A 16890-nucleotide genomic window follows, 5' to 3' on the forward strand; every position below is an offset into this window, starting at 1 on the left:
TATGGTAATGTTATTGACGTGTTATGTATAGGTAGCCCAGTAACTAAGCTAATCACATTTAATCGCACAGATTGCAATCCACAAATATGAATCAGCTCACTAACGAAAGTTATGTGACAAATTAAAATTTCACGGTATTCGCATTTGTAAAAACTAATATGTTTTTAAACACCGAAAGTTGCATAATAAGTGAATGGTTTTGTAGTATAGTACTAAATATACGTAGATGCTTATCCTAAAGATTTTCTTACATAATTATTCTTAAAAAGCACAATATTGTATGATGCTACGTATACATGGCAGTGGTACAAACGTGCTTAGGAAACTAAAAAAAATATTTATGTTTTTTTGACAATTTGTTTGCTCAGTAGCAGAAACGGAGACATCTTGTGCTAAATATTGAAACTAAAGCATAGGCAGCTACTTATACATCCGATCATCTTAGATACTTCCATTAGATTCTAATAGATGTCACTGTTTCAGAAATAATTGAGGTTTTCAACAAAATTGGAAAGTTTAATATTGATAAAGTAAAAACTTAAGTTACCAAATTTTGAGATATACGTAGATGCTTTTCATAAAGATTTTCTGACATTCTTAATAAGCGTCATATGATATGATTCTACTAGATGGCAGTGGTAGAAACGTTATTGTTACTCATGGTAAAGGCAACATTTATAGGAAACTAAAAATGATTTATTTTTTAATGATAGAATGGTTGGTTGGCATTTTTGGTTGTTGTTCATAGTAATAATGATAATATACTTAAGGGTTTTAGCATTGGGCTTAATAAATAAACATTTTCAGATTGAGAATTAACATGTTATTTTACTACAAGGGGACTTAAATACTGAATATTTCATTAACATATGGGACATAATATTACTCATATTTCCTAAATACTCAAAAATTAAACTCATCATCAGTGGCTTGAAAAAATTTATTTAATTTCTTTATTTTACATAATTACGCTAAACTAAAATAAATACAGAATTCTATTTCACTTGGATAAGTATAAATATTAATCATACATACGTAAAGCGCCTTATCTATTTATTTACAATTTTCAAAGAATTTTGTATTTAAACAATTCTCGGTGAATGATCGATTCACAACAATTCTCGGATGTTGAATATTTGATCCATGACAACAGATTGATGAAAAATCTTCTGAAGAAATACAGAATAATTAATCTCTTATACAAAATCTTGGATTTCATACCATTCTGATAGTATCAAATAAATATACAATAATTTTATGTACTATTTTTATTTGCGGCTTTAGTTTGAAAAGAAAGTCTTGTCATGGCCATACAAGGGAATAACTGAATGTGCTTTTATTTTTATCTTACGTCTAATTTTATATAATTTAAGTTTGCAATAAATAACAAATTGAGTGGAACTCGAAATGGAAGATAAATTCGTTAAAATGACTCGAACGATACACTAATTTTCACCCGTACTCACATCACTTATGGAATATACAATGAGAAGACAGGATATTGGGACTTAATAGAACGTTGCCTTTTTAAATAAACAATCTCAATATATCATAGACAATATTAAAACTAACAGTCTGCACACAATATGTTCGTTTTTTTTTTCGTAAAAAAATTGCTTAAAGGAATCCATAATTAAAACGCATCTCGCATAACAAATTCCAACTATTTATTTTGAATTGAGAATCGTGAATTTTTGCGCGTTTTATTTTATTACACTGCATCAGGTGCAATGATTAAAAAAGTTTCTATACTTACAATGTATAAAAATATTTCTTATGTCGTAAAGGAAAATGGCAACGCCCTACAAAATCTCGTCTGCTTACGCAAAATTCAAATTGCTATGAAAATACTGTATAGCATGGTTAAACCTATATATATATACAATACACGTTTACTGTTTTAAGTTACATGAATAAATTTCATTGGGTTTAATAATATAGGCCTTCAAATGTATGAAAGATAAAGTTAGAATGTTCCGGAAGTGACATAATACAAGTTTAGCTTAAATCTAATTCGTCGGAATTCGGAAGATTCGCCAAGCCAACGCGTCACTGCAGCAATGCAAAATGTTATAAAGTTAGTATAAGAAACTTTAGATTTAAATGTTTGACAATAGAAAATCAAAAAATGTATATTTATAAAGCCTTAACGACTCATAAACTTCTATGGAATATTAACATAATTATACAATTTTAATATCAAACATATTAAAATTGGTACAAAGTATAATTTATGAAGGCACGCGTGTATTTACAAGTGCGTTGTTAATGCGTTGGCCAGGCCGCGTTGGTGTCTCTATAAACATAAAAAAATGCTAAATTCATAAAAATACGTATTTGATTCACTCTATATGTAAAAAACTCTTGCCTGGATATTTCATCTTTTTCTCTTCCGGCAGTTTACCCCATCATATTTTTTTTTGATTTTTCGGTTGACTGAAAATGGTCGCTTGTTAGCTATAGGGCTGCCCGTTGCATACCTTATAATTTTCATTTATTATTTTATTTTTGCTATAAATGCAACGAACTGTAAATAAATAAATATATCGCGCTTAAAGATGTCAATCGTTTAAGTAAAATTTTTGCAAAAAAACCTTTTTAAATTTTGTAAAAATTAACCCAGTCTGCAGATAAATATGATTAAAACCGATATAACTTAGTAATTTTTAATAATTTAGAAAATGGTATAAGTAACGATGCAGCGTATAATACTAAAAAACTTTGAAAACCTTTTTCTTTTACATTTATAGAGATATTCACAATATTCATGCACTAAACGATTATGTTCAAGCGGAGAATACTATATTTGAGCTTTAAACTCATTAACACTAAAAGCTAAAGCATACAAAAATATATAAAAATATTTACATAATACAAACTAAACGTGTCTTTTGCGTAGCGAGAACACACTTTATACTAGGAATATTTATAAAATTGTTTTATTTCTTCACTCTATAATAAATATATTATGTACATACATGAGAGGACCCTGTTTTTGTCGGTATTTTTAATGAAATTAATAGATTTCTATTAATTTCATTAAAACGATAGATACACAGGCACATCACGACATGGTAACAAACCTCAATCTTTCATTTACTCCTGATATGAGTAACTTGAACACATTAGTGTGATTATTTTAAATCATATTGAAAAGCATCTGTCAAAGGCCCTCAAAACTATCTGAAGTTTTAAATAAATATTAACTATTGCTTTTTAATAAGTTGCAAAATATTTGCAAGATGATAAATTAATCTATATAAATAACACAATCGCAAATTATGTACACTAGGCTCCGAAATCAAAGGCGATTGGAACAATTCGACAATTTTCCTTGAACTCTGAGAAAGGTTTTTATGGTTAAAAATTAAAAAATATATAAAAATAAGTTTTATTTAATACTCATGTTTTCATTCCGTAAAAGCGAAGTCTCTAATCTAGTATAAAAAGATGTTACATTGGTAGGTAAGTATCTACTAAAAAGGTTGTCCAAGTTAAAACAATCCAAATAAGGCGAAACAACTCGCTAGTGTAATAAAAAATATTATCATTTTTTTAAATGAAATATTTCCCGATTCACTTTAATTGCTTCCAGCAACTCGTTAAATATTGCACAAACCCTCTATGGGCGTCTAATTGAGGTTCTAGTCACCTTCAAAAATAATCTTGTTCAAGAAACTCACACCAGGACTACATCAATGTGGAAGAACTCAAAACGCGACACGATCTTTGGTGATTCCAAGCACGTATTACAAAGCTCACTGCGTGGCCTCAGCTGTGTGGTAGTGGGATGGATAACGCCAGACCTGGGGTGGGGAGTACTCCACCGGGACTTCTTGAGCCGACCCACCGGCCCCCCACATCAACACCGTCTGCCGGGGCATCTCGGGGGCTGTCTGCATCCTCTCCTGCTCTGTGGACCCGCTGGAACCCGGACTCGGCCCCGGGACAACGCTGGGCGACCGCCGCTCACCGGTCACGGGACTCATGTACCGCCCGGTGCTATCCACGTACGTGTATTCCCTTGATGGAGGTCGGTACGTGGTCACGTCGTACCCTGGAGGTTCAAGGAAACCGTTGGGGGTGTAAGGTGTATAGTGGTAGGATAGAGGTTTGTATTGGTGGAAGAGGTTGTCGGCTGAGAGGAACCTGTCGTCTAAGGGAGGGGCGTAGTGGAGGGTCGGCGCCGGCGGGTACTCCCCGTAAGGGGCTGTGTAGGCCCCGTTTAGGTTCGTATAGGCCGCGACCGCATCGGCCGCGAGATAGTCAACAGGTGGCGGGGCCGGCGTGGTGGGAACCCGTCGTTTATTTCTGCAGGTGGAAAGGAAATCTCGGAGTTGGGTTTTGTATCGGCGAGCGGCGCGCGGTGGCGTCGTTACAGTGGACTCGTTGGAGAGTTGCTCGGTTTCAGAGAAATAGAGACTGGTTAGACCAGTGTCAAGGTAGCTCACTTTAAAGTCCATAGTGCGTTTGCCCAAGAGATCTCGACCTTCCTCCTCCCTGAAAATGTATACAATTATATAAAATACAATTCTACGAAATTTCTAATTGAAATTTGTAACAGTTATTTAATGTTTATTAGTAATTATTTCATCTTAATCAATGAGAAAGAGAATGTTTCGCTAATAACCAATTTGCTTGTATTTAAAACTTGCTTTATCTTCGTACCTTTTGGTACCTCATTGCACGAAAGTTTAAGGTTTGATTCCCAACGAAACATAAAAAATAATATTTTTTTTAATTGTTTCTTAAATTTTTTACATAATAAATGAGCATGAGACCACGGCCGTAAGTAGTCAGAGACATTTGTGTTGGACTTGACTCGCTACTTCCTTTATTTATACAAATTCTAATAATTCTGAAAAGAATAGCTACGAACTTATACTATGCATGCGTGTTTGTGTGTGTATGTGCGCAGGAGTGTGTATGTTTGTGTGTGAGCGAGTGTGAGCATTTTGTTAAATATATAATTACAAATAACATGTTTTGTTTATTAAAAATTCATAACGTTATTAAAAGACTACCCAAACGGTTATTAATTATACTCACATTAAAGGCCTATGCGTGCTGATAACAAAATCCGGCTTCGAGTTCTTATATACAAGACGTGAAGACGTCTGCAGCCATTGCCACTGACCATCTTTCGTCTGAAACCTGTATGCGATCATGCCTGATGCTCCGGTTTTCAATACTGAAAAATCATATTTTATAACATAACCACTACTGTATTAGCTCTAAGGTAAGCATATAACTAGTAGTGGTTTCAAATCCCGGGTATCGACTGTAATTTATATATTCAGTAAATACAGTGAAATCAGGTATATCTGGTGTTAAGCAGAAATTGCTAATTAGTTGTGTGTAAAGGAATCTGTAGCCCGGAAAATCTATTGACTAGCCCCTACCAGTAAAAATCGTCACGTTTTATTCAGTTTCACGATAGCGGTTTTTAGACTTCAAAAAGGGAACTTTTAAATCGAAAACAGCATAACGTCCTGCCCGTCCAGAAGGGTTTTATGTTTTGAATGTTATTGAATAAAAAAAAATATTTTTTTTTTATATAGAACAAGGGGCAAACGGGCAGGAGGCTCACTTTCTTTATTAGATATAAAACTTGATAAAATATCAATTAAAATATAAATTCAAACTCAAAAAAATATAAATTTGTTGAAATGTTTAAAAAAAATTTGCTTTGCATTTTTGAGTTACAGGTTTGTAAGATTACTCATCACTAACGTGTGCAACTCTAAAAATGAATAAACATCTTTTTGCTTAGGTTACTTGAAATACTTAACGATTTACTTGAAATTTTATGATCTTTACATTCTCACTTTAGATTTTAAGCAGAACTTATAAAAATATACTTTTCAAATAAACTACTCAGGTTCAATGTAAAAAAATTGAGCTCGCAGCCTCCTGGTTGCTCGTAACATCATTGTTATGCCACTGGAAATTGTATAAAAAATGCTTATTGGCGTTATCTCTATTTTGTATACGTTTTTAAGCTAAAACCATATAGTTCAATGGTAAGAAGCACTTACATTCTTGATGCGCACTCGCAACGTATGCCAGGTCGTCGTAATGTACTAAATCATAACCACCCATATTTGCAAGCTCCGCATCTGTATATCCTAGAAGCATTTTCCCTCTGAAACAATTATAATGTATTACAACCCTTTTGTTTCAGTAAACACTTTTAGATTAGACCTAGTAAGGGGCTTATTCAAATGTATGATGTAGTATTTATAACATTTCTGATGCTTTCGCCACGTTATATAGTATCGTAATTTTTATTTCTATTAAAAATATCCTACGACTCAAAAATGGCTGTGTGCAAAGACAGCGGCTCACCTACTTGTCTTTTAAGGAAACTAATCTGACATAAATTGAGAACCGAGACACGAAATAGATTATAGCCATTTTGGATTTTCTTTCCAAGCTCGATATATTTTACGGTTAATAAAACTGGGTCCCAATTCCCAAATACCAAGGAGATATCAAACCAAGGAGTTTTTAAATATTGTGTTAATTGAGTTTACAATCAAAGGACATCAAAGGTACATATTAAATATTTCTTGTAAAGGTACAAAACAATATTCTCATAGTGGAAATATTTTTTACGTCTAACTATCCATAATGTTATTGGTCACGCCGCACGTATTTACCAATTATACATTTTGTATGGGATACGGTTTATTTCTATGTTCCGTATGCTCTTTTGTGGTCGGTGCTTTTTGTGGCTTGCGGTTGATACGTGAGAGGCAAATGTTATAATAATTTTGACAGAAATTTTTCGAATATGGCATATGTTATAGGATATATGATTTAAGCTATTCTAATTTTGGTTCATTCTCAATTTCTTAACACTTACTTTGCAAGTAGAAACGAACTAATTTTGAAAGCATTTTAAAAAAAAATCTTCAAAAAGGATTTTTAATTCCTAAAGAATATTGTTTATTTCCTAAATAACTTAATTTAATATTACCGAAGAATATTAAAATAGAGGTAAAGATTATTTATTTAAATTTATATATTATTAATAAAAGTTCATGCCTACGTATCTAATAACTCTGGTCCACTCATACAAAAATATAATACACATATTATACATAATATATCATACCTTTGATCCATTGAAACTAAAGCGAGATCTAACTTATGTTTGCTCTTGAACATGACTTCTTTTTGTGGTATTTCAAGTAAACTTGGAGGTCCGAACGGTGCGCATATTGCGAATAGTGCTAAAGGCGGGTCTTCAGTTTTTTTATTCTGACCATGCAGTACCTTTATTCTTCCTCGGATGTCTAACCTCTGAAAAGGATTTGAGTTTAGAATATGAAGTTTAATCTTAACACGCCATGTTTGTTGATTTGTACAATATTTCATTACAGTTCTCCCATAATATAACATCCATATAACAAATGAAAAAAGTTAAACTATGGTTTACTACTAGTTCGTTCATTTGAGTTCAAAATTTATAACTACATAATTCCTGTCCAACCGGGTTTTAAACCTGATGTGACTCAAAAATAGATATATCTACTTTATGTTATAGCACGTATTATATTTACTTACAAGAAATCCACTCGTATTATCCAGTAAACACCTAAACCGCACTGTAAAACTTCTTTCAAGTAGATGAGCCCTCTCAGGCCTCAAGACGTCTTGAAGGGTCAAATTATTGACTTCCGGCTGAAGAAATGAATTCCATAATAGCTGCCTCTGAAGTTCTTCCCGATCTTCGGAATGTACCAGCTCGTACACCGATTGGTGGACAATATCTGACTGGAAATTAGGTAATTAAGAATACTTAATAATATGTATACTTAAATTTTACCTATGGGCTATAACGCCAGAAGAAGTAATTAATAAAAAATCAAGTAGTAATAAAGTAATTTTATCCATGTGAGAATTAATCTATGATCATGGGATAACTCGGTTGATTAAATTACATACAATAAAGTTCTTAACCATTGCACAATCTGATTCAAAAACAATAAATCATGTATATAATCAAAATAACAAGATAATTATTTGATAAACCGTCTAAATAGTTATTCATCAGTGTAAAAAGAGCAAGTCATAACTGAACCGTAAATAAATAAACATCAATGACCCTAAAATCGATTTGAAACCGATCATTAAAGAATCATCTGTAACGAAGATGGATATGTTAATTTTAGTAAAAAGCATCTATTAACAACCTTGACCCCTCGACATACGAGTTATATTACTAAGAATATTGGTAAATACGGATTTTAACACATCGTTCAACAATGTATAGTATAAACAGTGTGAATAATGCGCCGACAACAAATGATCCACGTACAAAACTAATTGATAATCAATGGGGGTTGTGCAAGGCGCAAGTTTGGGTCCCCTAGTTTCAACTGACATGTAAATGAATCATAAGCGTACCGAACGTAACCTAAGGCTAACATAGATAGTAAGGGTCCCGTAATGTTTGTATGTGGGTTCGAACATATTGCGATGGCATTAAATGTCAGAGAATGATGATTTGTTTCATAATTGGTTTTGTTCAATATTTAGGGGTAGTAGTTAACTGTTGCGAAACTTTTGTTTATTGTTCTTGTATATAATATTTTGTATGATTATATGGCTTTTTATAGGCAGAATACCAGATATCTAAAGAACGCGCAGAAGCAACTTAAAGGCTGATACTCTTTCTTTTCAATAAATATTGAAACAAAATTGTTACTATATTGCTAACTTACAAATCAATAACAATAACGAAAAAAAAACAACAACAACAAAATAAGAATATTATGAAGATTCTCAAATACAAGCTACTCGTGCAGCCCTCAATTTAGAAATCAAAATCAAAATGAAAACAAATGTTATTCTGTATGGTATTTTCGTGAATGTTTTAAAACAAAGGAGTAGTTATGGTCAGTTAATTCTAAGGGCCGGTGAACTATGCATTAGGGTGTAACGTAGTACGATCGATGGTGCCACCTGGTGAGACAGCTTGGTAATCTACCGACCCCTGCTCGAAACAGAGGGGTGCGAATTATAGTAATTTTTAAATAAACTTATTTTAGGGATCTTTTATAGGGCTATATTGCTATGGAAAGTTAAAAAAAGGTTTACGTATTTTATTACTTAAACAGTAAACGAAGCTTGATTTAGTGGAGATTTTCATTCTAGCATAAAACATATACTTGAAACTATTGTTATTAAAGTGTAATACGATAGTTCATTGAAATTCGAGGCAATGTTTTAATTAGCTTAACTTAACACTTCCTTATTACACCTACATATAACACTTTTAGATTTAAGTTACATAAAGGTACTTAAAGGAACTTAATTGCTCGAAGTCGATTTGGCATTTGTCTCTCATTACTCAATGTCTTAAATGAAATCGATTCTAAATCGATACGGACATTCGAGGTTAATCAAAGTCTATCGATTACCCGGCACGTGCCATGAGGAAGTATTCACCCGATTTAATGATTTCGAAATCGATTAACTTTAATCGCAACCCACCCCTACGTGATGCATAGATTAAAATGTCACACAGATACTCCATTAAAGCGTTGAATGCCAAATGGGACCTGCTAAAAGTTGACAAGCAAGGGAAACTCTTTGTATTATCATGTAGACTGTATGTAGTAAGTAGTAAGCCTATATTTTTTTGTTAGAGGCTTGACATAGTTAAAGTTGCAAAAGGAGTAGTTGCTTTTAAAAAAAATTATACTGTTCTTTCTGTTTTACATAATTTTGATTGATATAACAAAGAATCCATACAAAAGTTAATAACATGGACGTAAGTAGTGAACTTTTGAATAAATCGGCCTAGAATGAAGCCATAATAGGATGAAGCTAATTGCTCTCTTGTTTAAATCAAAGTGTCTTAAAACGAATACATTGTATAAAACATACATAATTTACTGATTTTTATACAACCAGTAAGTTTGACAGAAACTAAGGCTCCTTAGTTTATTCTTACACTGTTTTTGGGAGTTTCTGTACAAATGTGCAAATGCGAACGTTCAGGAGCATAAATATCGGAGTTCCCGAAAACATAACAGTACAATATCTGTGAAATTATTCTTTGCCCTTATGTTGCAGGTAAAATTTTAGATTCGACACAAAACAAAAGCAAACCTGGGGTTGAATAAAATTTATACGATTGTGAACTGAAAGTTTTATGGCTAGGGTTGGGAGTGGGCCAAACTTGGGGTTTCTTGTGATAGTCATAATTCATTTCTGCTTTATTAGCCGTAATGCGGAGGGTTAACGACTTATAATGCCAAGTTTTTTGTTCGGCTCATTATGGATTTCTTAACTAGGAAATGGAGGTGACGTACTCAAATGCCTGTGACTCAAGGCTTTCTTTATATAATAGATGACGAAGTATTTGAAATCCAATTTTGTTCAATTTCATAGTAATTAGACATATGAAGGAGAATATTATAAAAACAAAAAATGGGTTTATTTATTAACTAGTACGTCTTATTATGTCAAGGTTTTGAACCCTACCTATTTTAACGAATTTGAGTTAAACCGGAGAGGTTTTACAATGAGCTTACCCTTAAACATAAATATCGTTATCCCTCTCCTTTCATCACCAGATGAACAGAATTTGATAAAAAGAGATAACGGATACATTACATTCAACAATTAAAACAGTATAGTTAAACTGATTTAGTATTTTTGGATATTTAAAAATCCTCATCTATACGAAAAACGCCCTCGAAATTTCTCCTATATTAATTAATTATTCAAATATCTTAATTTCATATAACAACGCGAAAGTGCTATATTATTAATCAAATAAATAATATCGCAGCGGGTCGGTTACGTACTTCATAAAAATATTAATTACTTCGATAAGTACTGGGTCTTAACGTATTAAATCGCCAGTTTTATCGTTCAGGGTGAAATTCGTGGTGGTAATTATGAAAATATTTACATATTGTCATGAAATAGAAGAAATAACAACGTGTGAAAAGAACTTTATTAAAATAAAAACGAAATTTTTCTCAAATATTTGTTACGGCAATACGATAATTTTTTAGCGGATATTTTCCATATAATTTGAATAGATCTCAGAGTGTATATCGTACGTATGCAAAGTTCTATATATACTCAAGAATAGCTTATGTCCTCCATACTAACATTTCATTAGTAATTTTACGTCCCGTCAATATTTCGTCTCTATTTAGATCACTTTGGGCCTGTTTCACAATTTATGGACAAAGTACCAAATAGCTATGCAACACATAAATTATTCGAAAGATAAAATTTCCAAATACACACTTCGCGTTTCATGACGAAAAGCGCTATCTGACAGTCGTGAAACGCAAAAATACTATTTATCCTACCAATAAGTAATAAATAGCTTATTTGGAACTTATCCGGACATTGTGAAACAGACCCTTTGTATTATTGTGTACAAAAATTCTATGAACTGTTTCTTTAACAGATAAAGAAATACTTGACAGTACGAAAACAGTATTAATTTACATTTTATGGGAAATGTAATGGTGTATATATTTCATTATACTAAACTTTACCGCACATATTTAAAGTAATTTTAAGGCTTACACGGTACATATTCATATTATTAAGTATTACATACATTATTTATTTGTCTCTGTAATAACAATATAACAAACCTGATGGAATCCTAAATAGCTCTCGATGCTGTGCGTCGCAAAGAACACCTCACCCTCACACGTCAGGATCATAAGGAAGCCGTTGAGTGCCTGAAAATTTAATAATAATTAATAAAAACGTGTGTACTTATGTATTTATTAATTTCTTTGGCGAATGATAAAAATATTTTCAAAAATTTTGTTTCGCCTAATTCTACTTATCAACGACACTAACAATAGAAAATTCTAAAATGTTGACTATTGCCAACTTCAGGGTGTCGGTTTTTTTGTGACGGTGTGCGCATAAATTTACTCTCATCATTTTTCCCTAGCGCGCCAAAAGGCATAATTTCAAAAACTTTTGTTCTTCCTTAAGCATTCGACTTAAAGATAGAGACAAGAGAGAAGGCAATATCCCTTTGTGTTTTATAAACACTCATGTAATTAAATTAAATGAATTATTTTACAAAATAATAATTATATAGACACGTTACACGTTGTTTAGCATTTAGAAGAGATTTGATGTTCGCTTTACATTAATAGCGAGCTTGAAAAGTTCAACCTTTTTTCCATATAATATATAATTATTAATTTTACTAAATTTATTGGACTCTCTAAATACAGTTGTATCTTTATTTCTGCAATAAGTCGATAAGTCATAAAAGTTTCGGTAAGCCTAGTAGCAAATTACATGCAATGCTCTCATTGACATCTCCGCCGGTTCATAAATCGCTCGACAATAAATCTATAGGTGCTGTAGGCTATAAATAAAACCTCCACAATATTTCACGTTGCGCCAGCGCACTGCGTTTAAGATATGCGATACGATTTTAATTTAATCGTTATTAAAACCTCTTTTAACCTCTTAGTTACACAAGTTGCAAGAATTCACCACGAAGTTAATATCTGTATTAAAAATATTACAAAGTTTTTTTTTAATAGCAGAGGAGGCAAACGGGCAGGAAGCTCACCTGATGTTAAGTGATACCGCCGCGCATGGACACTGACGATGCTAGAGGGCTCGCGAGTGCGTTGCCGGCCTTTTAAGAATTTGGTAAAACTATTTTTGACACGTTTAATAAGGTCCCAAAATTATTACTTTTTTTACTAAAATCGACTCTTCAAATAACCTAAAGGCATTTTTAATAGCGCAAACTAATATTAAAAATTCAATAGCTTTTTTAATATGGTTTTCGTCTTAAATTTTTCTACAACTACTTTTTTAAAAACGAAACGTTTATATTCAAATGTTAGTAAACGTTTAGTGTAGTAACATTTGAATATAAACGTTTCGTTTTTAAAAATCGAATTTTAATTCGATAAAGTGGTAGGTATACCTGCAGAAACATCTCCCCGTCTGGCATGATGTGGTCATAATGATCCCGTCTGTGTGCATGAAGATCCTCTTTCTCCTTGTGCATGACAACTGTAACATAGGTTTCGTTAAATTTTCAGATCTTTTCAGCAGCACAAGTTCCCCTTACTTTGATGCATTAGCTAAGTAATAAATAAACATTTAATATAAGATATTTCACCACTGACAGCGGTGGCACAAAAGCTAAACGATGTAAACCGAAGAGTAATGTAGTACGAAAATATTTTTAAACAAATCGCGTAGTTCGCGGTTCCAATGAAAACGTAAAACCTTAAATAGTCTATGGTTAGAATGTCTTCCAAAAAATATCTTGGACCGAGCACCGCAGTTACAAGCAAGTATCAAATACAGACTACGTCAATAGGTATTTCCACCCCCAGTGGGCGTGGTATAAGCGACAAATCCCATCTCTATAATTGAATAAGGGTTGATCTGCCCTTCACAGCATCGCGACGTTACTTCTGTGATAAGTCCGCCAATCATTGGATAGCTATAAAAAGAGAAATCTCATATGTGTGAGATCATGACATTTTGAAAGACATTTCGTTTCTTCGACTATACACAGCAATGGTTACGTATAGGAATTTCGGAATTATATCTAATTATTTTTTTCTATCTAATAATCTCGACAAACGATATTGAAAAAGCCTATCAGATTTATTACTACTAAATGTTCCTAGTACTAAATTCCGTGACTGCCCACCATTAGTCATAAGATATACAAATTAAATAAAATTTGTCCTGTCAATATTAATCTAAGTGAAAATCAAACTGTCTGTTTGAAATGGCGATCGGTGTAATTTAAGTTTTCGCTTTCGGGTTCACAAATAAAGGATAGTGTTGGCCGTTCCGATGGCCAATTACTGGATACGTGGGACACACCATGTGGTGCTAGGGATGTGTGATTGTATCGATAATATTCAAAAATAGATCTTGTTAATTTATGACTTTAACGCATAGCAGAACTTTTGTTAACATAAACCTTGAATTTGGACCAAATGCTTAAAATATACTGGTTATATCACACAAATAACACGATAACATTTTAGTTAGGAGAGGTATGAAATAAGAAGAAATGCCCGCTTAGATTAATCTACTAAATGATATTTCATTTGAATTATTAATAGTAAAAGTATGTAAGTATGAATTTAATAAACAAAATATTATTTTTATAGACACTACCCTGAAATAGTGTTTAAAATAGCTAACGTTTATCAACTTTAATCTCTCGTATTCTAGATTTATTGTTTCCGATGCGATCAAGATAGTCGATATATCGATAACGTAGTCCACGTCACTATTCGCCTTATCGAGCATTGAAATCATCATTATAGCACTATCGAACTTTTTTCAATTGAATATTAAAACTACTGCTATCTTTAAAGGGAGGTTGTATTTGGTGCCATCAATTATTTATTATATAATTAAATAATATTTAGGCCAGTATTGTTACATAGGTGCCTATAGAAAATATTACAAATATATGGGAAGAAGATTTAGTTTGAACCAGCTCAAAAACGGGATTAATATAGGTTTAATTGTTAAAGTAAAAAATCAGTCGCATTTGCAAAGTTCATTTAGGCATAATTACAGTTTCACCTGGAGTCGAAGATACTCTTAAAACCACTAAGCCGCGGAGGTGAAATTTTACGATTCAGAATAGATAAATAAATGTTTATATATAGCGTGCACAGTGCCACAACAATAAATATTTATACCACTAATTACACGCAAGTACATGATGCTTAATGAAGGTGTAATGTTACAATGTCGCACGGAAATAGATCGGGTTTTTACTTGTTTTTATTCATATTAGGAAGAATTTTTAACTACTAACCATAGATTTCAGTCATTTAACTTCGCATATTTTATTTCCTGGATTCGGAAACATTGCTCCTGTAACTATCCCGATAGTATTCGATATTATGACAATAAAGTCACAGAATAACAGGACAATGACAAACTAACAGAAGAACAAAAAACAAAATTATATTGTTTAATTGTTTTATATATTATTATTATAACAGCGGCTTTTAAAATCTTTGCCTTGATAATTCTAAAAAACATGTCTATCTGATCTTTACTCAATTTTTGCGTGTATATAGAATCAACATGAGAGAGTCACTTATCAAACTCAGCACAAATTCATTACCACTAATCCGATGTCCTTTTCAATATTGAATCATCTAAAGTCCAACCAGACGTTTTGACCACAGATCTTGGCAACGCTTTGGATATTAAAAAACAAAATTGACTCAATTTGATCACGTGACGTTTTTGTATCTGTTTATCTACTTGTATTTGGTGTTGCATCCCAATTTGAAATGTCAAAGTCACTATGTTATTTAATGCGTTTCTGACATTTGTTAGTCATGTTTGTTTCATTTCATTTAGTATAGAATTGAATGTGAGTAGATTTCTCAAGAAAAATCTTATAGTTTGGCCCAATTGGCAATTGTATAAAACGGTATAATATATCATTGATAGATTCACGGACATTGTCTTTATATGGGATTGTTTATACTGCGAATAGTTCTCGCTCTTCAATCATAATCTATTTTAAATATAAAACTCCTTCAGCATTCACAATAATCTACCTACCCTTTTTATATAGTTAGTGTAATTTATGCTTTTAGGTCATTACATGAGTGCTTAGTTTTTCTATTGTGTAATAACAACGAAATGCAATTTGTTAAAAGAGCAAACTTTTCTTTGTAATTTTTCAAGGAACAATTATTTTTCTTTACCTTGATTTTTTAAAGCTATCATTAAAGTAATTGTTAAGGCATAAGTGTAAGTACTTTTTAGATCGTCAACCCTGGCTATATTCGTATGATTATAAGAATAGTTTTATTTATTCATTTAAAAAAAAGTATACCGTTTTCTTACACACTAAGCCAAGACAAGATTCAGTAGGTTTTATAAATAATTTTAATATTGAGGTCTTGTTCAATAGATATAATACTATCATTATTTTTTACTACTATTATTATTTTATTACTATATTATTTAACTTTAAAGTGATTAATCCTTTTTTATAATCAGAATTATAATAAGATTCGTGTATTTTTAGCAGCGTTTTTAATAGCTACAATTCGTTAACATTGAGACCCACCGTAAAAGGTAGTAAGTCCCATATAACTTGTAATAAAAATAACCATATTTTTTGTAGTAACTAAATGACGAGCATTATCTAAAAATGCTTAGGATATTCATTAAAACAATTTGAAAACAATGCGCTTACCTATCCTTATACGTAAGGTATTATTCATGCAATACATTATAATAATGCACTTATTAATAATTCTCAACCGCATCTACGTATTTTAATTTTTTGCAGATCATCTATTAATATTCATTATTTTTTATAATAATTCTATAATATTAACAAACTATAAATAATAATACACAAAATAATTTGCGTTGTTGATATGTAGGAAAAATAAGTAAAAAAATATACGTATTATACCAAATCAGTCAGGAATAATTGCTGCAGTTTTTGGAAATATAATCTATTACATTTAAGACTTACTATGTAACAAATTACCAAAAAAACGACTTAGCTCCTTTTAACCAAAAATGACTTAAATATTAAAACAATAACTAGTTTTTTTTTTAATTTATTGAGTTATTTTAATGTTACGAAATATCTTTTTTGTGTGAAAAACTTTCTTTAAAAGCCAGTTATAATATTATAAAACCCGTTACACTAAGTTCTTTTAATACCCTATTATTTTCCTCTGCTCACACTCGTGCAATCTTAACTGCTTAACTGCTATTATTTTATAGTTCTACGTCACGCACTTCTAGTTAACTTTACTTCGTACCTAATAATTAATTAGAACTAACCTGACTTCGACATAATTAAAACCAATACATTTTTCATTCCAAAAATAT

The 16890-nt window shown here is 31.8% G+C and overlaps 1 protein-coding gene across 1 annotated transcript in view; it reads right to left on the bottom strand.

Moving 5' to 3' along the window:
• Positions 1-975: 975 nt before the first annotated feature.
• LOC110994704 (aryl hydrocarbon receptor) overlaps positions 976-16890 on the bottom strand; it is an 84179-nt gene continuing 68264 nt past the window's right edge. The window contains exons 3-9 of the mRNA XM_022261510.2: positions 12956-13044; positions 11640-11729; positions 7573-7782; positions 7121-7308; positions 6039-6145; positions 5050-5191; positions 976-4500 (exon numbers count right to left, since the gene is read on the bottom strand). Of these exons, the coding sequence (XP_022117202.2) occupies positions 3759-4500; positions 5050-5191; positions 6039-6145; positions 7121-7308; positions 7573-7782; positions 11640-11729; positions 12956-13039 (1563 nt within the window). The 5' untranslated portion in view covers positions 13040-13044 and the 3' untranslated portion in view covers positions 976-3758. The remainder of the gene's footprint in view (positions 4501-5049; positions 5192-6038; positions 6146-7120; positions 7309-7572; positions 7783-11639; positions 11730-12955; positions 13045-16890) is intronic.

The sequence above is a fragment of the Pieris rapae genome, chromosome 6 (assembly GCF_905147795.1).
Source record: "Pieris rapae chromosome 6, ilPieRapa1.1, whole genome shotgun sequence".
Classification (NCBI taxonomy): domain Eukaryota; kingdom Metazoa; phylum Arthropoda; class Insecta; order Lepidoptera; family Pieridae; genus Pieris; species Pieris rapae.